Consider the following 24,514-nt stretch of genomic DNA (forward strand, 5'->3'; position numbering starts at 1 on the left):
TCTGACAACGGGGGGAAAACACTATTTACACAAACAAACTGACACACACACGCACACACACACACACATACACGCCATGCCCTTGCAGCTTTCCATAAATATCCTACAAGATGCAACTTTCCCCCACAAGCCACAAAACCCTCTCTCTCCGTCTTCGGTCCTGTCAGACAGGTGCCCACGCAGCTGCCCATCAGCATCCCTCAGCGTAGCCGCCTGTCTGTCCAATGACAACATGCTCTGTCCTTCGCTCTCTGTTTATACAGTCAAGTAATGCAGGGAGCCAATTATAGCCGAGGTGTCTACTGTAACAAAAATAAATTAAAAAAAAAGGTAAATCTTTCATGCTTGAGCACTTTAAGAAATGTCACACAAGATGGTAAACTATATTCCAAATTTGTTAGCAGAGATTTCCACTGCTGCATTTGGCACGGCTGAAAGAACAAACTAAGTCAAACAATCCTTAGAATAATGGCGGATAACAAGGATTTGTGTGCATCACACAATTACAACCACATCTGCAGTATCCCATGTCTACAAGCACACATCCAGCAGACCACAGAGGAAGGTATGTGTGGGGCTGACGGAGGAGGAGGAGGAGGGTGTCTGTATATAAGATGAAGAAACATTTTAATGTTTGCAATCAGCCAGCTGGCCCGTCTAGATAGCCTTCACATCCTGGTGCACTGCAGTGTCAAAGCCTAAATGCACAGAGGATGTGCTCCCGTAAATATTTTGATTCAGCTCCATCATGTAGTGTACACACACACACACACACACACACACACACACACACACATCATGCTTGGGCTTGCAACTTACATCGCCCATCTGATTCAAAAATGTATTTTTAGACTGAGGAGCGAGGATACGAGCTGGAGGAAAAAGGGGATTTGAGAATGAAATAAATAAATAAGAAAATTCCCAGCAGTAGACATAATGATAGGAAGCACTGTGTTGATTTTTTTTTTTTGATTTTTTTTTTTAAATCAAGCAGCTATTCAGGTCTCTGGTGAGGCTCTCACGCTTGCTTACACAAGCAAAAAGCTTTCAGTGGCATCTGCAGCTGCATTCATGCTTTACAGGTACGCTGCAGGCTCTTCACACAGCTGCCTCTGGCGAAGCAGCTCTGACTCCAGGTGCGCCTTCCTCTCGACACGTCTTCAACGTCACCCTCGCTGCTCCCAGCGACACAAACATGGGTCCTGGCTGATAGACATACAGCAATCTGCAACTTTACACATTTTTAAGGGCCACAAGTAGCTCTTTACACCATCAAACAGTTCACGTCTCCATACCTCACCTATGCCTCCAATACCAATATCTTCATACCTAATAAAAGCTGCCAGACAACCTCCCACTCAAACATTTTTCACCTATCAAAAAGGGGGCTTTATGTTTTCCTTTCTCTGTCAGCAGGTTATAAGAGACCTACAGCCCTTTATTCAACACTCCCATCTTTATTCTTTCAAATGGGATCAAAGACTAACTGGGATAATTCCTCCGAGCTGCAGGCTTTATCTTCTGAGCAGCACTGAGTGACAAGAAGAAGCTGTATTTTATCCACAGTGTTTCCCCATCCAGCGTTGTACCGCTTGATTGTGCTCTTATGAGTCACAGAACCGCACCTGCGCCCATGTGTTAAGTACTGACAAATAAAAGCCCAGCGTCCATTTACACAACAAAGAGATGTAACCCGCAAGGCAACCATTCTTCGCCTCCCTCCCTCCGTCTGACAAGACCGCAAATATATCACTTACTTAAGAGGAAGGCAGCACACGTTCCCGCTGCTGTCAGAGGCTGCTTCTCTCCCTCATGCTCTGACAAACTTCTTTTCAAATACAAATCCAGAAACAAAACACATGCCAGCCTTTTATGTTGCACGGCCTGTTCCATATTTGATTTCAGAGTAACAGCAGCAGAGGTGACGATTATCAAAGCTCTGAAAGGCAAATCCAGCCTCAGACTCCCTCACCAAAAAAAAGAAAGAAAACCCTTTCATTGTTTAAGGAAAGAAAAGGGTGGGATTGTGGTGAACCAGTTGCTTCTTATTAAAAAGAATAATCATTGTCTTGTATCAGTTCTAGGAATTTAAGGCAAGGCTTAATAAAACCTTTGCCAATCCACCAGGGTTTTAACAATGAACATCTGACTTACTGATTTATGCATATTAATGAACTCCAACACCGCCTGTCTAAGCGAATGCAAGCTGAGCTCCACACTTCTCTGCATCCTAATGGTTTCTGCTCCGCCGGGATCATTACCAATAGAAATTTCAGATATTCTATGCTATTAATCTCTGTCTGTCCTCCTGTTCGGCTACGTAATGACTAATTAAACATCAAAAGAGCAGAGCTGGGGATCCGCTCTGACAGCCCCTCTTTCTCCCAGGAGAGGCTGTGAGGAGGCCAGACTGTGACAGGGCAGCACTGAAAATCAATCACCTCGAGGTGCACACGTGTATGCACGCACGCTCATGCATGTACACGCACACACAACCACAAAAAATGTACAGAAAAATGTGCCCTACAGAGACATGTACGTACTAATGCTAAACAGCAAACATACAAAAAAAGTCAGAACTTAAATTAACAAGCACGACTGGTGTCACTGCTGAGCCACAAAAACAAGCAAACTCCCGTCCAGGAAGTGTGGTAGCGATGCCAAGAGCGCTCTTTGTGTGCAAGTGTTAGGAGGGAGGGCGTGTGTGTGTGTGTGTGTGTGTGTGTGTGTGTCTGCTTAAGTAAGCTCACTGTGAAATCTATTTATATGAGAGGTAGATGATCTTCCACTCACAGATGAAGGCAGGCCAGGAGGGACCTTGCGAACCTTTTTTGTTTGTAGAGGATCTGTGGAGAGATGAAAGCACATCCAGTCATTCGCAAGCAACAAAAAAAAAGAAAAGACAACTATGAATGTGCTGTAAACAAGCCATAACTCCCTCTCCAAAATCTATTGTTCTGTATAAAGTATTATTTCTGATTAAATTGGGGTTTTCACATGAACAGCCTTTAAAAAGGAAATTTCACATACCAATATTTTAATGCCACAGTAGACTCAGACAAGAGCGAGCTTATCCACTTGCCAACATATGTGACTACATCACTGTTTTATTAATATCTATAAGAAACATCCATTTCATACTTTAGTTTAAGACTTGAGTGAAACTGTGTCACCAACAAGAAGTCTTAAGCACTAATAGTAGAAGTAGTGAGTTAAGTTTTTCTCCTCTCTCTCTCTTTACCATCCTTTTTAATATTTTATTCTCTTTTTTTATAATTGATTAAGGTATGCACTGCAGAGTGCCCTGACCAAGCCCCTCTAAGGGGTTTTTGCACCTCTCCATCACAAGTGTTGTTGTTTAAGTAATATCAACTTTTTTTATTTGTATTTGTGTAAACAAATCTATTCAGTTGGATGCTGTTTATTGTGAGGTTCTGATTATTTGGGATTGCAATCTATTCATTTTGTATCTTCTTATACACAACATAACATTAGGCAATGACATATAATACATATGAATCCCTCACAAAATATAGGAATATCAGCGAGTCATGGCAGAGTCATGAAATCTAAAAAAGGGACAGAAATGAAAAAAAGAATGAAGAAAATAAGAATAATATATATTAAAAATGATTAACTACTTGCAAAAGCCCCCAAAAGATGAAGAAAACAAGAATATAAAAATAAAAAATAAAGAGAGAGTGTGGAATTATTACTAAAAATAAATATATGGATCATCTTGGTCCTGTAGGTCTAGGTTGAACAGGGAGAGGGAGAAGCTGTAAGGTTTAATATGTCTAAGGAAGGGCTGCCAAATCCGTTCATATTGGAGATGGAGCCACATAGTGTATGTCTGATTTTCTCTATCTAGATCTGATTATTTTGAATATTGCATAAGCTACATTTGTCCCTGAAGAGAAAACTAAAGAATATACTTTTCAGGGCCTTTCTCTTATGAGCATTGAGTTGTTACTGACCGACGGGCGGAGGATCTTGAAGAGGACGTCTTCTAGGATTGGCTGCAGTGAAGGAGTAAAAAGGAGCAGCTGACTTCCCTGACGGAGTCACCGGAGTCGGACTCGCCAACCTGACGTTCGACCTCACGGAGGAAGACTGAAAGAGAAAAACAAACACACAAATGCTTAAAATTATAGGATAATATCAGCTTTCATTGTCAGAAGTGAGTTCAGTCGTTTGTAGTAAAAATAACAATCTTGTAGTCAGCTAGTAATTTCAAGCCCCATCAAATACATGTTTGAAGTTGTCTCTATTTACAGTATATTGTGCAACCTACATTTAACTTCGGAACAGTTTGGTCCTAAATAATACAACAGCAAAAAAAAAAGCATGCAAGCATTAACAGAAACTGAAAATTTCATAATACCAAAATCGTTATAAAGATGAGACATAAAAAGTTGTTGTTATGGATGTACACATTGTTTTTACAGCATCATATCATATATTAGGTGACATGTAACTCCTATTTATTCTGTGTCACAGGACAGACTATGGAAGCTCCCTGCATCATCCTATCACCAATATCTATCTAACCTCTACAACCCCAACAAACTGGGCTAAGAGCCCAATTAAGAGCTCGGTCTAATTAGTGTAATCGGCTGCAGACCAGTAGAGCAGGGATCTGTAAACTCGCCTCCATGCCCCCCTGGAGTCAGCAGGCTGAGGATTGACACAGTAACCGCTAAGACCTTTCCAATATACTGACAAATTCAACACAATTAAAAATAAACTCTGACATATATGAAATGTTCTATAAAAGAAATGATTTCTCTGACCTAAAATGTAGGTCATGAAAAACTGTCAGAGGCAACGTAACACAAATGTAATATAAAAAAAGAAAATAAATCAGGTCAGACTCTGTAAAATGACAACGTGTCACTGGTGCTACAGCGTTCACACGACACAACAGACCCACTTCTGCTTCTGCCTTTGTTCAACGATATTGAATCCCCGCAGCAACTCTGGCCTCTTTTACACTACCGTAGATATTCAGGGAGGAACCACTGAGGAGTCATGCAAATTTGGATGCTTGTGACGAACACCTCTGCATTTCTTGCAGCTTAAATACATTATCATTAGCAATAATAGCGGTTTGAAACCTTTGCATCTTCGGATTGTACAAAATTCAATATTAGAAGGAGTTTAGTAGGAGACTGTGAGACAAAGATTCAGAAATATATCAGGCAATTTGTGGGTAAAGATGAACAGCACAGTCAGTTGTCTTATTCAATCATTTGGCTTAACCAATTGACAAAAAACACACTGAAAGGTTACATATACTGTAAGGCAGGCTATAAATCACTAGGTTTATTGAGCAATGGATTAAACATTCTAAACATTCAGGACATTCTTTGCAGATTCTCCGTGATTGTTTTATTCCTCCTGTTTGATTTCTTTTTGAGCAGAGAATATCCATTAATCTCAGATCAGCTGCATATCTGTACACGCCCCCAGCTCCTACTCAAAATGTCTTAAATGGTATTCCCTCTAAAAAATGCTTTCATCAATAAGATGCATTTTTATTAAATTTCCACTGTATCTTATAAAAAGTGTCTAACTATGTGTGATTACGTAGTTTAATGTTTTAAGATTATTTCACACTGAATTGCAAAAAATAGCCATTTTCATAACAAGAACATCAGAAATGAATACCAGAGAAGATTTTTAAATGATAGAGGCTCCTCTACTTCAGGCAGATTGTCCTGAAAAGCTGCAGAATCGCAAACAGTCACCTTTAGTTTAATAGTGGATATATGGATACCTGAAGGGCAGTGCCTAAAGTCCAGGATGCTCTCTGTTTCTCAACGGGTCAAAATTTGAAGTGACTCGGGGTTAAATCTTGTTAAGCCTTAGAAACTCTGAGAAAGAGTAAGACATCAATCCTAAAATTAACTGGAAGCAAATGAAAGGAATACAGTTACTCCCAGTCCTGACAACAGCCTGACTGCTTTGTTTGCGGTAGTTATGATGAAGCGAGCTCTTATTTAGACAGGAACAGAGAGATTTACAGTAATCCAACCTTGGTTAAATAAAGGCACGGATCCCCTTTTTGAAATCAGTGGAAGAGAGGCAAGGCAACATTTACAAGCAGTCAAAACTCAGAGGGAAATTAATGTTTTTCCCGTCTATCTGAAAAGCGAATGAACCTATAGAGCCACCGTTTGGTTTGTTCATTTTGACTCACAACCCGTCCGCCTATCCTAACCTCAACAATTCAAGGTCAATGCCTAACCGTAACCATCTCACGAGAGTTTCCTAAATAGTGGGTTACCTTCTAGACACGACTGACCTGCTACATACAGTATGTAGATATAATCTGCTCATTCTCAGGTAACGAAAACACAACTATTCTTATTTTCAGGTGATTATGTAAGGCCAGAGTCCGACATCAGAACTGCACCCATAGCAACAGTCTGTTATACATAGCAACGGTCTGCTATAAAGTAATAACAGACCGTAGAACGCTGTGATTGACCAATCAGAATCGAGTATTCAACGAAGCCGTGTAATAAACACTAAAAAAACATACAGTACTTATTGATATTATATTACCTTCCCTCCAATAGAACCCCCTAATTGTTACACACAGTTCCTTTAACATACGAAGGGGAGCTTCCTTCAGTTGCTGTTTACGGGTCGTACTAAAAACTAGGGATGCACTGATAGCGTTACTGGATCGGATATCGGTGACAGTGGGGCTGATCCATTCAATTCAATTCTTTGTTTATATGCTATATACATTTTATACTGGAATTTTAATGCCTGTTTAAGTTTTGACCAATTTGTTGCTGCAGTAAAAAGCGTTACAGTTGAATTGTAATGCCTTTTAATTTTGAAGATTGCTGGTGGACAATTGATTACCATTGTCCAATACAGCTGTATTGGTATTGGGGGGAATATAGAAGCTGATTTATGATATTAAAACAGTATATAGTTCTGCTTTGAACTCACCTGGCCACTAGATGCTCCAGGGTTCCTCCCATAGGCAGGAAATGGAGCCCTCTCCGATTTACCTGTAAAAGCACACAAAGCACAGTAACAACAACCGTTATCTTTTATGATACTTGAGCACACACCTGGATTAACATTGAATAATAGACTACATACATACAGTGTCCTGACTGTTTTGTGTCCTGATTGATGAACACTTTGCTGTTGTAAAATGTTCTTACTTTATCTGCAATGATTTGTAAGTTATTGTGCGTAAGTGTTTTATTTTACTACATTAATAAAATGCCATTGGAAAATCTAAGAGGTGTTGTTCCTTTTACTGAGTATTCTTTCACGTGGATATCATCTGATGCTAGCTGGAAGCAAAGAGGAACAGAAGAAATTGCATTTCATAGAAATGGGACTCCCTCAGGTCATGCAACAATGTACTACAGTTTATAAACGTATTATCTAACAAACATACAGTAGTTTTTAGACAAGTTGGACCTTAACCTCTTCCACTCCTTGAGGGCGCTGTAGCAGGCTCAGTTTTAGAGCTAAAGTAAAGATACTGGTACCATATGAAACTAGAAAACCTAATGAATCTATTGGTACCAACCAAATCAACCTTTTGGAGGGGTCTTTTAATCATTTTTATCAATTCTCGAGTGGTGAAAATTATCAAATTTAGCACTAAATCTGTGTAACAAATGGTATCAACCCCAAAATTGCTGCAACAACGAACATAATAGAGTATGGGAATGGTCATCATATAAATTACAGACACACAGTGCTCTCAAATTAATCTTCAGGTTCCCATCTTTCAGATGATGTACGCCACTTCTATGTGACATCTACTGTTGACCTGCTATCTCCCCCTACAGAACTCCTTGTATCCCCCTAAAAAAGGACAAAAAACAGGCTGTGGTAAAGAGGGGTGAAGTAGAAAAGGTTAAGTTGGGTCTTAAGAAAAAAACAATCCCTGCACTTCTGTAAAACAGTGTTGTGTGTCACAAAGTTTTCAGTATGCAAAAAAATAATATGAATTACTGATTGGAGTCCTTCTATATCAGTGTCACATTGGATGTGCACAGCTCAAAGGACGGCTCCCAAGCAGCCATCAGGGGGGAAATAAAACTTACAGCACACAACACACATGAATCATACACATCACAATATCCAAACTCAGCAGTTTTACTCCCCTGGAAAAACAAACAAACAAACAAATGAGAGCTCCTTGGGGAGAATGATGAATAACTTTAACAGCGTCGTACATTATTTTTGTCAGACACTTCCAAATATTACAAGCACAGACACAAGCGCTGGAACTAAATTCTGTTTACTCTGGGGAAAAGGTAAATATATTTTTTTTTTGTGAGTTAAAAACTTGCATAGCCTGGATCTTTTGTTACACAATGACTGATCTGAACGTTGCTTTCACCGGCGCAGGTGAACAGAGGCACATCTGAGAGAATCCACTTGTGCTTATCTGCGCAGTCCTGCAGGAGACGGTTGTTCTGCATCTGTGCAGCAGACCGTCTCTAGAGAGACGGAGGAAGCCGAGGAAATCAGGGAAGATGGTTAAACTGGCAAAGCTGCTTCTCTTCTAACAATAATGTGATACAGTTCTGAGCCATCGCTCTTGCAAAAGGAAATAGGATTAAGTTGTCGGTTACCACCAACGTTCACTATCGTGGCAGCATGATGAAACATCTCCTTTGACAGGGAATTTTAATTTCTTTATTTCCTGTCTAATATCTAAAAGGTGGTTTAGTGGAATTCATTTTCATTCCTAAAATGTCTTCTGAGGGAACGGTGTTAAATATTCATTGGCAGCATGTGTTTTGTCGCACACACACTGTGTCTTATGTGAATAATTGATGGTCACTGTTGTAGTTTCAGGGCCCACCGGGGCAGACAGATGTGTTTGCGAAAACAACGTCTCAGTCCACACTATGAGACGGAGAAGCAGCCACACCGCGCCCCCAAAAAACTGTGGAAGCCTGACAAAAGAAAGTCTGCGAAGACGTTCAATCGACTGTGAAGCCTAAACTTAGAATACACAGTATAACTAAGGATGACTGAGCAAAATACCATGCATAAATATTTACTGCATTTGTAAGCAATGAGATACTGACACTTTCTTGCCAGTGCATCTACAAAGACACTACTTGTTACGATAGGAAAATGCTTGTAAAAAAAAATTAAAAATAGAGCAAGAAAAAACAGTTTCACATTATTTGTATCTTGCTTATTTTATGCAACTTTAAAAAAAAACGTAATGTTCTTAACGCGTGTGTAAATACATGTGAAAATATCACATATGAGAGTCGTCTGCTGTGACTGATGCTGTCCCTTTTCCTCCATTAGTGACTTATCAACACTGTTGAGTGTATCCAGGCATCATTGTGCAAATAGATACTATGTCCAAGCTTTGATTCAGTCTATTACATGCCCTTCCTTTCTGTCTCCCACCCCGCATAAATCTCTCCAAGAACACATAATAGACTTGAAATGTAATAAAACAAAAACAAAAAATCTTTAAAGGACTGACTGAACCATGTTGTTCTGCTGGTAACTGGTCTGGATTTGCTAAATCAGAGAGAGCATTTACAAATTGACAGACAGAACTGGCGTAGTAGGAGGAAATGCACATTTTCAAATTATAAATTGTAAAGAGCTAAAGCTACTATTGTCCATTCAGTGTATTTAGAGGAATAAATCAACACCACTGTATTACTCAAGATGGAAGCCTGCTCTTTAGCTCTGAAAGGCTCATCGTTATGAAGAGAAAGGAGGATGTTCATGGTCGATTTGATGCACCAATTTTATGTACAATGTCTCTCAAAGATAATTCAGCTCGTTCACACAAAAAGGCGTATGAACGCCACGATAATGCGCGAGGCATTTAGTGTGCAATAAGAACGCCTTTCTTGCTTTTGTCATTTGTATGCCATGTAGTCTGTACTGAGTCCAATGTAAACACATCCGCGTAAATATGCTACGCTCAGAGCTAGAGCCATATAGAATAAAAAGTGAGGAAGACCGCTGATGGCGGGCGGGAGGGGAGGTGGATGGGTCCAACAAACACAGGACTTTCAACCAGGAGACGTTGGTGTTCGAGACTGGTGTTTTGTTTTTTTAGTTACGTTAGTGACATTTGTGACGTGTTTTCCATACTTATGTTGCATTGTTTCCGTACATATTTTACTTAGTTTACGTACTTATTTTAAGTGCAACCGTGGCGCTTTTCCTTAATCAAACTAAATGGCTTTCTTGCTTAAACCCAACTGCGGACGTTACCGTAGTTTTGTTGCATGGTGTTCAAATGACACGTGAAAAACGGCAATAGAAGGATATGCGAAAAGCCTACATGCGTCCTTGTGACGCGCAGAATGTCAGTGTAATGTCGTGCTATTTATACGCCTTCCCGTAAGACTGGGTTGGATAATTAGTCACTTGTATTTGCTTTGAAATGTGGTAAGGTAAAATTCAGTTTTACTAATGATGTTTGTAGATTAGAAGAGGACTAAACAAGTTCATAACATGAAGATCAAAGTATCCAATCACCTGTCACTGTTAACAGCACCAAAACTTTTCTGAGAAACTGAAGCCAGTTGAAGCACCTGTGTGACCACTAGACATGGCAGCCCCCCGTTAAATCGGACGCTGCTCCCTCCCCCACCTCAGATGAACCGAATCGGCCAGCAAGAGGAGAAGGATGCAGCGGTGCTCAGGGGATTAACTTCAGTACCGTGTACAGAGGTCATAAAGGTCTCTTTAGTTTGTCCCGCTGAAGATGCAGCAGCTCTGACAACTTTATCTGATCATGTATCTCATCTCTGCCTTCAGAGCGGTGACTAGTCTCCTTCATCTTCTTCGTCTCCTGCTGGAAACAACCAGCAGGTATGTTTTTCCTTCTTTAGTACATGAAACAGACATTAAAGAAATAATCTGACAAGAGTTGATCATCACTTTTGAAGCCAATCCCTTATGTCCTTATGACAGTTTAAATCTGTGTGTAACCTCTTAAACTTTAAGTAACTGACCCGAGAACAACCCCTGCTAATAAAAGACTCAGTAAAACTTGCAGTTTGCAACTACGTGGCTGCTTTTCAAATTTCTGGAGAATGCATATTTATGATGCTGAAGTAAAGTAGAACAAAGTGATATATCAAGGGGAACATATTGCTGGGTTGGCCGGTTCTAAAGCCAGGAGCCTAAATTAGCTGAATAAAATATACCCTTATCATGCAGTGACACAATCTCCTGTCTGACGCACATAGACTGTAACTCATTGTGAGGAAAATAGGTCACTGTAATAATCTGTATTTCCCATTAAAATACAAAACAAGTTTGTAAAATCACAAAGTTCCCTGATTGAAGTAAGGCTTATAAATCAAAGACGATTCCTACTGTGAGGGAAGGAGAAACAAATAAAAGCAGAATTAATTTTATGAGTTAGTTTTATGGCTTGTTATTAGCGATCCTTTGTTTTCCCTCCTCTGAGCCGGCCCGTGTGATCACAGCATCACAACAAGAGCAACACTATTATTGCTATCATTATTTCTTGAGTAGGCCCATTTGTTCTGAGCAGGGCTACGCAGGATTAAGCGGGTGTTTTCTTTTAGTGTCACAGGCCTACTAATGAGTCTAAAAAGCGGTGATTGATAGGAAGCAAAAGTCATTATCTGCCTTAAAACAGCAAAGCATGCAAAAGATTAAAAAAAAAGCAACATGAGTAAAGTGGCTTAATTACTGCACCATCAAATCAATTTAAGTATGCAGGCTGCCATCACACAGTATATCCCCAATGCAATGAAAAATCAATCTAATGAGGGGAAAAAATCCATCAAATCTGATTAAGATATTCTGTGAAGCTGCTTATTAGCATATCGCTCAGATGTGGGGCGGTGTAACTATGATTGTGAAACATTTCACTGCAGATAAATCTATATTCAACTGACTGTGTCCGGGCAGACAGATTATATTAGCTGCTAATTTTCCACAGAGACAAACAATTTGTGGCAAAAACTAAATGTCCATGTTTGACTCTTTTGGTCCACTGAGCTAACACTGATCATTAGCTGTTTATAATAGTCAAAACCTACAGTATGTGCAGCCATGTAACCAACTGGAAAAAAAGATGTGCCAACTAGATTCAAACAATCAAAAATGTACAAAGATCTGAATATCACGCTAAATCACACAATGCCGTGTCAATTCCAAGTAAAATACCTAATTTAAAGTATTTTATCCCAAGTCGACACATTGAAACTTTTGCCAGCTTCGGGTCTTCTTGTCTACAATACAGTTAAAGTCGTCCTCGACCAAATCAATTCTTAGCTGACAAACATTCACACGATTCTGTCAACACAGCGCTTGGTCATTGCGCCTTGGCATCGTTGACTGACACACGGGGTACCCCTCTTACTTCAGGGATGTCGCGTTAATATACGCTCGTTACATGCAGAATTTCCTTTCAAAATAAACTTCCGTTTTCACAGGAAGTTAGGTTTAGGCAACACAACCACTAAGGTTTAGAAAACAGTTGTGGTTGATGTTAGCTTCACAGACTAACGACTGACGTGACAAAATAAGCCAACGTTACTTTTAGTTTCACATGGGACACGAACAGTTGTCTCCTGGTTGAAAATCCAAAAATGAACGTTTGTTTGACCCATACACCACCTCTCCCACCCGCCCTTAACGGCTCTCACGCTATTAATACTACGTCACTTGCTCCGGCCGTTGAATAATGTCATGAGTGGGTTTACATTGGAGTTCGTTGAAAGCCCGGTGCGTCACATACAGTCGCTAAAGGGTGCACTCATGCGTTGGTATCTGATGCCAACGGGCATCAAGCGGCGTTGGGAGTGAAACCGGATTCGATTCTGTCGACTAATCCATTAGTTGATTTAATCGACAGATCTGTAAAACTGAATTTCTCAAAAAGAATCACACAAAAGCACCACTTTAAATCTTTTCTTTACCAGAGATGTGCTCATAAGCTTCTTGGAAAATAAGTCATTCAACGTGAAAAAAAAGCATAAAAAAATGACTAATCAACTAAAGTCGACTAATCGACTAAGAGGGGGCATCCCTGATTACAGTATCTCTCACTGTAACGGGCATATTTACACTGACTCGGTCAAACTGGTTAGGGAGCATCTGTGACCGGCTATCGTGAAGACAAACCCCAGATTTTAAAGGCATTCAAGCGTTGTTATAATTGAGCCCCTCAGGGACTTTCACCTGAGGTCAAGGTTGTATCAGGACAGAAATCATCGTCCCAATGTAAGGCACTATTATTTAGTCAACACAGCCTGATGACATCTGAGTGATGCGCTGTGCCCAGTTGCTGCTAAATATAGCTCTTTGTATTGGACATCAGCTATTGTTTAGCCAGACCAAAGAATCTCATGCATTCAGTCTTTCACTGTTTTTTCCATACTCCAGGCTGCTGTCATGTGGGTTTTATCAGGAGAGGCTTGTTTCTACCCATTCTGCCCATACAGCCCGAATTTTACAAGTGTTACACTGACAAGTTATTCTTCTGGCAAGCTCTCTCATTGCAGCCAAGGAAGTGCATTAGGTAGGTTCTTGGTCTCCTTACCTGGTGGCTCAGTTTGGATGGTACAACTAGTTCCAGGTCTCTACTTCCACTTCATTTTTATTTCCTACTGATGAAACCTGCTGAGCTCTTGCAACGCTTTGCATTACACTGACAGTCAGTACTGTCCCAGACACCGGTTACACAGCTACACTACACAGGATGGGGGTTAGGTGCGTTGCTCAAAGCTACAGATTTAACATAAAGAAGAACAGTTTCTCTTTCACTTTCCTTACCTAGGTGTTCTCTACTATTACACAAGTTTAAACCAGAAACCTTACAGACAGGAACTTGCTTCTTGAACTGAGTTCCACACACTTTATTCTGCAATAACCACATTATAACATACTAATGGTGTCAGACCACACGATTGATGACCCTAAGAGCGACATTTTGTATAGTGAGCATCTTCTCAACAACGCTGTGCAAACAAAGCACTTTGGTGTTAATGTAAACTTAGTAATACTGAGATTGTTCAACTCACTCCAAACATACAAAACACCCTACACATCCCTTCATTAAGCACCTCGAGCACCAGTACACCTGTTCAATTTCAATAGTTATACTTTAAAGTATAATATTAATAGTTTTTTATTGCGATGTGTCCTCTACCTTTAACAATGACCATGCATTTTCCCCATATAAACATTGTCTACAAAATATAATAGTTTGAATGTTGCACAATTATTTCAATAAGAATTAATGAGTGAAAAAGCGACATGTGTTTGACTAGCTCTCAGTTAATATTAGGGCTGTAAGAAAATAACGATACACTTGAGTATCGTGATATTATGTTTTGTGATTCAATTCTCAATTCGCAGCAGACAGTTGCTCAGATTGCACAAAAAGTGGTGCTATGATGTTGGATGTTACAGAGACTTTGATAAATGCAAATGCAGATCCCACTGTTCTGACTGCATAAAAAAGTCAACTTTTTTTTACTCGGATTGTATGCATGGCGGTGTGTTCTTTATACTGTGACAGTTTTCGTAAAATTACTATCAAGAGCAATATATCACCTTGTTTATAGTATCGCAATATATTGAATCGCAACCTCTGTATCATGATACGTATCATATCAGCAGATTCATGCCAATACACAGCCCTTGTTAATATGTGAAAGAGAGAGAAGATAACTTGTGTGTTGGTCTATTAGGCTGTTGTGTATGACATAAACTGGAGTTAAACATATCATATTTGATTGCATTAGCCAAATCATTCCATTAAAATAAAGTAACCTATTTGTAGAAAAAATCCTCAATCCAATTTTTACTTAAAATAAGTAGAAAATCTCATTTTCAATCCAGTTCAACCTCAGCTACCACCATGCAGAGGTAGTGAAGTGAATAAACAACATTAGGTGCTGAAATCCGACTGAAGGAAGAAGCGAGCTGGCCAGTCATTCACAGTGAGCCTCCTTATTGATCACAGGTCTGCAGCAGAGCCCCTTGTTCTGATAATGTGAGAGGTAGTGACCTAAACGTCTCTGGGGATCAATTCTTAAACCGCTCGCCACAAAAACAGCCAATTAGTGAGCGTGCTTCACCGCCTCTCACATGCATTCCAACGGCCTCTTTTTCTCCATCAAGAAAACAAGTCCATTTTCCCCGTTCCGAGGAAAGCCGACACCATGAAAACAAACACATAATACAGGATGAGGAAATGTTGTTAATGTAGAAACAGAATTAATTTATCACACGCCAGCTCACTTGGTTTGTTTTTTTCCTCCGTGCACATGATGTTGTGTGTGTGCTCATGTTCCCATGTGATGACTTCCATGGTATCTAACCACAAAACATCAATCCTATCCAATAGCTCTTTATGTCGAACCCCTATCAGGACTAATTTACGGCAAAAAGAAACATTTTGATGAATCTCTATTGAAAGACCTAAATGCTGTCATACCGCTTTGTGTCTGTTAATATCCATGAAGAGGAGAGAATATAAGGACCTGATTCTGTGGTGATTAAATCATGGACAGTATACTCTACCCTGTATAAAGTTGGCTTCTCTAGATGCCTTGGAAGTAAAGCTAGACAGGCTCCATGGTTACTAGTACATTCCTCTGGCAACGAGAAACGGCACAAGGACAAATCAGATGTACTCTCACTAACTTTTTCCTCATACCTTTTAAAATACCTCCTTTTGTTTCCTTTTCTCATGAGTGTGTGTACATCCATCCTATCAAAGCCGTCTGATGCTTCCACCAGGTTCTGTTTGACAGTGAATAAAAGCTGGCGGGGTTAGAGGTCAGGTCAGCGTGGATGAGGAAACAGGGACGGGAGGTAGCGTACCACATCAGCTTCCTCCCTCCCTAGCTGGGGGGTGAATGTCTACAGCCCAGCCTCGGGAACAACAGGAGGACAGAGAAACATGATAGAGCCACAAAACACTGAGGAAACGCGTCTCCCCTGCCCTGAGCTCCACATTAATTTCTGCGTACAGCCTTGTCAGCAGTGACATTATTCAAAACAGCAAGAGCAAATGTTAATGAGTACTTATTTGCATATTTTTTCTTTGTTGAAATGTCACTGATTATTACGTACTATGATGATAAATGCATCTGCTCATGCAGCCTGATGTGTAATTAGCCATTAGGTGGAATGAATAGATCAATTAAAGGACCAGGATTAAGAGAAATCAAACCAGGAGGATTGCAGGAGTGAGAAACAAAATAACACATTAGACTTGGAGGGGGGAAAAGCTTTCCTCTGTTGCGTTTAGATTAGACTAGAAATCTGAGGAGAGGTGTCTAAACTCTCAGCTAGATCAAAGATATCAAAGATTTTACTGCACATTTTTTAGCCCTGAAGTATACGACTTTAGCTGCTGCCCTTCGCACTAGCTAAACAGTTTATTTCCCCCTGAAATCCATCTCTGTGTGAGAGAGGAGATGTGGATTTCCTGATTGTATTTATCCCCTCCCGGGATAATCAGGTGCCATGGCTCGGTCTATTTGAATTTTTTCTAACTGGGTAAAAAGGAACGAGGGGGAGGTGTAAAGGGGGAAAATGTTTTCGCTTGGCCTTTGCCTTTTTTCCGAGCCCAACTATTCTCCTGCCAGCGCTTGTTATTCACGAATGAGGAAAAAAAAAATGCATTACTGCGGACCAGATGGGAACATTCCACATGACCAAACCAATCAATCACCTTGGTGGGACGCAGGTGTGACACAGCCGTGCAGCAACACACCATTTCACAGTCTATCAGGCACAAACACATGGTCACCAATCAATGGCACCCTGAGGACCCACGAGGAGGGGTGCTCCTCCGCAGCCTCAGTGGTTCATGGCTGATGACTTCATAATCACACATCCATTCTCTCAGAGGAGGAAGGCGATGAGCTCCCTAATAACGTCTCCCACCATGTGAACACCAACACTGTAATGGATGCTGCATCACACATTTTCACATGTGAGCTCACCGGCGTCGTCCCTCTCCGACTGAAAGAAGACCGTCCAGGGAAACATTTAACAAGCTCAAGCAATGTCCCCCCAGTCGGATGTGGGAATCAAGTCAGTGTGTGACATCAAAGCGTGTGTCGATGTTTAGTATTAGATGCCAAACAACTGTTGGACAGCGAAACAACAGAGATCCGAGGTGAAGGACAAGGAAGGATACACACATGGGTTAGGAATGCTGATCCAGCTCCAAGCACTCAGGGCATATTTCCTTACACAGAAAAAAACCCTGCAAACCCTTTAAGAACATAAGCCTGCACTAAATAAAACACCCAAACAGCCTGAAGGGGATACATCTTTTGATGAGTTCTCTCTGTGGGGATGGCAGTCATTTAAAAGAGTTTCGTTGCTTTTAAGTTGACAAAAAGAAATGTACCGTCCCACCCCCGCGTTCCTGGCTGTAAAGAGAAAGTCTCACAGAGCCGTGCCTCTCTCTACACTTCCCACACCTCACACTCTCAGGGCCGTGCCAGGCATTGTCAAGTGGGAGTAAAGGCGAAACAAATGTTTGCGTTTTATTAACCAATCACGATCCACTACGGTCCAACAAGAAGGGAGTGTAACATTATCTAGTGGTTTGTTTGCCAGCACGCCCAGCATGGACACAGGACGCCTGGGAGAGCAGTTGTGACTGTGGAAAAAATGGAGGCGGGGGTTAGGAGAGCATGGTGGGCACGACAATTAACCAGCAACTGTTGGCCAGGTTTTCTCTGGCTCATCTCAACAAAGGACTCAACCTCTGATGTATTTTCAAATTAGATGCTTTAGGTGAGGGAAACTTTACAAAGAGCAACCCGCCTCACGGGAAGATGTATAAATAGCACGACATTACACGGACATTACACGTTTCATAAGGACGCATTTTACTTTTCGCATGCCATTTGTACACCAGAACTACGGTAACGTCCGCAGTTAGGTTGAGGTAACAAAACCACTTAGTTAGGTTTAGGAAAAACATTGTGGTTGTGCTTAAAATAAGTACATAAACTCAGTAAAATACGTATGGAAACCATGTAACATAAGTATGGAAAACACGTCAGAAACGTCACTAATGTAACTTACAAAACAAAACACCGGTCTCTTGGTTGAAAGTCATGTGTTTGTTAGATTCATCCACCTCCCCTCCCACCCGCCATAACCGGTCTTTCTCCCTTTTATTCTACGTCACTACCCCTGAATGTAGCATATTTACGTGGATGCATTTATATTGGACTCAGTCCAGACTACATAGCGTACAAATGGCACACCAAACGCAAGAAAGACGTTGTTATCGCACGCTAAACGCCTTGCACATTATTGTGGCATTCATACGCCTTTTCGTCCAAACAGGCTGTTGTCGTAGTAAAGTAACTGTGTTTCTAGAAAAAGAAAGGAAGGAGGGATCCATTCATCTGTGCCCAACCTGGGTTCATACCATGATATTACTGGGTGAACGTTACAAACAAAATGAGACATGTGATACATGCAAGTAGACTACCACTTAATGCATGTATTTATCTTTGACACAGCCATAAATCATCTTTCATACCCCTCTGTACATATCAAGCAAGTCTTTTTTTCCTACTCAAGTGTGCTCTTCTATCTTCCTTTATACTGTACATTTTGCATGCATTTTAAATGATACTTTGCTTGGTTTTCAATTTCACAAAGGCCGACACAAAATGTCACATACACATGTATCTAAAAAGAAAAATGATCTATGAATGCCCGATGTACAGGATCAGATATATACAGTATACTGTATGTGTACAACAGGTGTGCACAGTAACACATAGTGTCAGGTAATATTATGGACAAAGTTATTTATTCAGGTTGGTCTCAATTGAAAACAACTGTAGCTTTAATGCTATCAAGACAACATCTGTAGATTCCAGAAGTACTAGAGTCAGTGCCAACACTGCACAACGCATCAAAGTACATTTGCTTTGTATATAGATTATGTGGAAAATGTGTCCAGCCATCCAGTCTAATACTGAGTCACATACTCACTGGCATGGTTACAGTTCTATACAGTACGTAAAGCTTTCTGCACAGAAGATTCAAGACAGAAAAGACTCTATAGTCACTGGCTTTTTTTGGTGTATATTGAAGCTACACTGTGAAAAGACATTCAATGCTGTCGGCGATGGCAGCGCCGAGCGCTGAGGTCAGCACACTTTAATTGTTCCGCTAACAGTAATTCTTCTGAATGAATCATTTCCCTTTTAGCTTTGCACTTGTATTAAATAATCTCTAACATTCTTCTTGGCGTCGGCTTCAGGCAGCATAAGGCGAGAGAAATGAGAGAAAGGGGGGGAGGGACGAAAGAAAGGAGGAGAGTGGAAAAGAGAGCAAGATGTGGGATATACAAGAAGGCCAACAAACACAATGGGTCTTAGCGACAGAATTTGGATTCATCTGAACTACTTTTAACCACTTAACCACTCAACAAATTTGTATTTTCAGCACAAAATAAAGTTTTGAAGACAGAAGTTGACTCTTTTTGTGTTGCAAACATCTGCAGATGCACATGTAGACAAACTATGCACAAGTATCATGGACACTTATAACCAACTGCTCTTAGCCTTGCCAACAAAACAAGCACTCTCACACATAAAATGCAGTCAAATGAGATACATGGTGACACCTTTCAAGTGATTATAAATCTAATAGTGGTGCGTGATGACTTGTTATGTCATCATACCTTGGCCATACCACAGCTCTTCCTTCCTCTTCGGAGAGACAGCCCTCCAAGCCTACGGAGACTACAGCTGATCCTCTGCAGCTGGGCAGCCTCGCCAGTCCAGTCGCATGCTGGGGGCCACGGCCGAGGGAAGGCCGGGGCCGGGGCTGGGCAGGGCCCGAGACGGGCTGAAAGAAGCACGAGGGCGGGGAGGGCTGGGATGTGTGGGGAGATGTGGGCGCCATGTGTATGGAGAAAAGGGATTTGCGCCCTTTCAGCTCGTCTTCAGCTCTTCATGCTCCACTGACCGCGGTAATAGATAAGCACACCCTGCAGCTCTGCATAATGACCGGCTACATCCACTAAACTGTACGGCACATCTACTCGTCCTCCCATCTCTGCTCTGGTTGCATACTGTAGACTGTGCATGTGTACATTTTGCACTTTTGATAAAGTGAATGTGCAAAACATTGTTTACCATGAGTTAATACTATATCCAGCTCTTACTTTGAAAGCTTGTAGTGTACTGTACAGTATCCGTGTGTGTGTGCGGGTGTGAATGACAGCGTGGGGAGAGGGAGCAGCATTGGCAGCACCTGTGACCCACACTGCAATGGAAAGGAAACTGAGTGCACACCTGAACAGCACCTGGCCACGATCACAGCCCGGGTCTGAGGAGGGTCTCCCACGGGACGGAGCATTAGCACATGACACCTGCCCCAGTAAAAACACACTGGGGATGCCAGTGTGATGTGGGATTTGACACTTCACCAAAAGCCTTGAGGAACAATTAGAAATGAAAAAGGGAAAAGACTGATTAATTCTGTTCTAGTACATAAAAAACGACCCAATAGAGCGTGGTTGTTTAATGTCACTGAAACAACTCCATAAATGTTATTCTTTGGTTTTAAAAGAAACAAGACCAGAAAGAAGATTTTTGTTTACACAGTTTGTAGACGAGGAGAGGAAACAACTGCACCATCAAACACTTACTGAATGCTAATGTGATGCAAATTTTAGATTCCAGCAGCGTATTATTACTTTCCCCTTTACCAGCATGCGTTATGCCTTTAAACTACCTCGAGAGCACAGACAAATACACAGATTACCATTTTATGACATCCATGATATCAATCCAGGTCAATCATATTGATCTGAGGAATTTGTAAAATCATCATATTGCAACTAAAAACGTGTGCTTGGAGCATACTACTGGTCACATGCAAAGTCTGTGGACCTTCATGCATTCTCCATGTTGTAGTAGAGTTAAGGATGGCCCACAACAAAAGATTTTTAAAATCTTAACAGATGTTGAAAATGAGAGACCCCACACATAACAACATGTTATGGTAAAGTTAACAGTTTTGTGTGTGGAGAGCAACGATTTGGCCAAAACAGCAACACCACACACTAACAGATTCCAGATTCATGAGCAAGAGTTGCAACTCTCAAAACCGGAAATCTTGCAAAATCTCTCGCGATCAAACGTGACTTTAGTGTAAACAAACACGGCGGACGATGGGCAGGAAGAATTAGCGATTTTGCACTACTTTGTACTGAATATTCATTAAGAAAAAAGAAAAAATGATGGATGAAGTCATGGAGACACGTTCAATAAACACTTGTGTTGTTGCCACAAATCAACGAGTTGGTCGTCCATTTCTGATTCCATTCCATCTTACTACTTTATGCTTCACGAATTTGCAAAACCATCATATTAAAGCTGTAAACATTGTCTATAGAGCATACTGCTAGTCACATGAAAAGTCTGTGGACTGTGGCAGAGTGCAACAATAATAAAGGACTGCCATGAAAGCGATAAGCAAACATTAAACAATCAAGTTATCGGAGGTAACGGATTTTTTTACACTGTAAAAAGAAACACAAGATAAGAAGCAACACAGGCTTCTCAAAGGTTTCAGTCAAGATTATTAATCGCTTGGTCAAATAATACATGAGTGCACAGCTCCACAAACTGGTTTTAAAGGACCAGTGTGCAACAATTAAGGGGATCTATTGGCAGAAATGGAATATAATATTAATGAGTATGTTTTATTTAGTGTATAATCTCCTGAAAATAAGAATTGTGTTTGTTTTTTTTGTTAATTTAGAATGAGCCGTTTGTATCTACATAGGGAGCGGGTCCTTTCTTCCATGGAGCAGGCCGCCATGTTTCTACGGTAGCCCAGAACGGACAAACACTTTTCCTGCTTGGGCCGGAGTCAATAACGTTATTCGCTCCGAAGTTAACCCCGTCACTCCACTCAGCCGCCGGGAAACAAGACACAGGAAACCTCTGTTGGTCTTGACAAGAGAGGTTTCAATCTGCAACCTCACCTAGATATCGCTAAATCCTACACACTGTTCCTTTAATTTTCCACTGAGGCCCTCGTGAGATTGAGCTCTGAGGTAGCATGACAAGTCTGAAATACATTATAATACAACACAGGGAACTTGTTGTCTGTAATGTATTATAACTGCAACGTCAGTACTGTGCTGTCTAGACATTTTCTTATTGAATAATTAACTCCATGGCAACAGATAACCTGACTCATGGAAATAGAGACAACAGCAATGCAGCATTTATATAACAGAATGTCGTCCATCATGACTTTTATTGTTCTGTTTAACTAAGGTGTGGAGTCTTTAAAGCTGGTAACACTATCGGCTATGGGTCAACACCCAGTGAAAGGTGATTTATACAGGTAGTCACATTAAGGCCACATGTCGACAGGCTGGGAGCAGGATGCATGCGGCTGTATGCGTGTGTTGATGACAGTGTTAAGCTGATTAATTTTCATGCAGGGCTAAAGCTGTATGAGTAATATGTATGAAGCACACCGGAGAAACGTGAGGATGAAAGTACAGCTCAGCAGTTGTGATATCACGCCCTCGGGTACATGGCCGGGAAGAACTGATGCACAAGCAGTCATCACCACAGACATGCAGCGAGAGCCAACGGGAAACACAACTTTGTTTAAAAAAAATTAAAAGGAAAATGTCAGCTGTTTGTTTTTATTTAACAAAATAAATAACTTTTTTTTTAACGGTATATAGGGCTATAGAGTAATTTATAATCAATCACAATTCATCACAATAAACATGGGCATAACACTACGCAGGATCAGAGACCAAGGCTTTAGCTCCTGCTCTTGGACTTTTTTGAGGAAGTAGGCGAGATTTGAGCAAATATGATTTAAAAAAGTTATTTTTATAAAACGGTCGCTATATTGTGACAGTAGTGCATGAGACAGATAACCTGAAAAAAATCATGTGCCTCTGTGTCCAACCAGTATGAGCTGACCTGATCTCTGCTGTCCATCTGCTGTCTATGAGAGCCGGCTGTCAATCACTCACAAACTCCGATCAAACGGTCAAACTAGGCAGCGCTGATCAAATATGAATCAATATTCTGTTACTGTAATGCCTATTTCTCTCCACAAATGTTTTCAGAAACATCTTGTAGTGTACTGTTTAGCTGTAAAATGACAAAGTTTGTGACCCGGCAGCCATGTTGAGATCTGTTGAGTAAATACCAAGCACCGCCCATGAGCCGGAGCACAGCCCATAGGAACACTCTCTCTCTGAAATGACCTGTGATTGGCCAAAGTCTTCCGTCATTGGCTAGATTTTTAAAGCCTGAAAACAGAGCCATGAGGAGGTGCAGAAGTCTAGTTTTCTCTCAGAACACTTGAATTACAATATGCTGTTTGTGTCACAAACAGAGGTCACATGTCGAAGTGTCCTTGAGCAAGACACTTAACCCCAAAACCCGAAATTGCTCACGAAGGCTGTGCCATCGGTGTGTGAATGAGTACTTAGATTAGATGTCAGGTTGGCACCTCAGCAGCCTCGTCCATCAGTGTATGAATGTTTGTGTGAATGGGTGACTGCTGACATGTAGTGTGAAGCGATTTGCGTGATTGTCGCCACGGGTGACATCACGGTCTTATATACAGTCTATGTTACAACCATGATGGTTTCATGGTCCTTGGCCATTCTTGACACAAAAATAAATCAACTCATTATCATTTTTTGAGTTATGGTCATTGAAGAGCAGTTTGAAGTAGACCGAGAGCAAGACTGTGACGAAAGGTTGACTTGAAAGCATTATAATATAGGCCGCAATTGTAGCTTAAAAAATTTAAAATAAATGAAAGAACAGTTGATTTAATAGGTCTTTTGATGTCCCTATAACACGTTTCCCTACTTCTTCCAATAAAGAGCCACAAACTGTGACTGATGACGGCTGTGAATAGCTACATTAACCCGTCTTGCTAATTAGCACAGCAACTTTAAAGCATCATATGAGGTTAGGCCTGAGAATCAAAAGACTTTCTACACTTGGCAGAAAACAATAACAGTCCATTAAGTAAATAATGACAAAAAGGCAAACATTAAGCAGCGTACACACACACACACACACACGCACACACACACGTCCAATCACGATACAGCGTGAAGTAAAAGAGCAGAGTGCTGCTCTTTCAGCTCATCGCCTGTGTTAATTGCCCAGATTGCCTGAAATCAACCTCCCCCACTGGCTTCCCGTCATCGAGCTAACACCACAAGAACAAAATCTTAGCAGGTAATTAGATCTATCTAACCATTCCTTGTCGTGGCTATGATCTGTTGGCTATCCCTGTGGCTACGCAATTAGAGCAGCTGAATGAGAAACAACCCTCCACTACAAGACCTGCAGAAGACCTTCAGTCAAGCGTTACTACACACACAGTGAATTCAGCTACACAGGAACATGAGAGACAATCAGGAATACCAACAACTGTGTGAATTTAAAAGATAAATGTGTAATCCTAGACAGTTGGAAGA

General features: G+C 40.9%; 1 protein-coding gene across 5 annotated transcripts in view; it reads right to left on the bottom strand.

Annotated features, from left to right (window-relative positions):
- tcf12 (transcription factor 12) overlaps positions 1 to 24,514 on the bottom strand; it is a 98,069-nt gene that overhangs the window by 38,557 nt on the left and 34,998 nt on the right. For all 5 annotated transcript variants that reach the window (XM_037755773.1, XM_037755749.1, XM_037755739.1 and 2 more), the window contains exons 6-8: positions 6,970 to 7,031; positions 3,978 to 4,113; positions 2,794 to 2,846 (exon numbers count right to left, since the gene is read on the bottom strand). In XM_037755773.1, coding sequence (XP_037611701.1) covers positions 2,794 to 2,846; positions 3,978 to 4,113; positions 6,970 to 7,031 — 251 coding nt within the window. The remainder of the gene's footprint in view (positions 1 to 2,793; positions 2,847 to 3,977; positions 4,114 to 6,969; positions 7,032 to 24,514) is intronic.

Source organism: Sebastes umbrosus, chromosome 2, assembly GCF_015220745.1.
Source record: "Sebastes umbrosus isolate fSebUmb1 chromosome 2, fSebUmb1.pri, whole genome shotgun sequence".
Taxonomy (NCBI): domain Eukaryota; kingdom Metazoa; phylum Chordata; class Actinopteri; order Perciformes; family Sebastidae; genus Sebastes; species Sebastes umbrosus.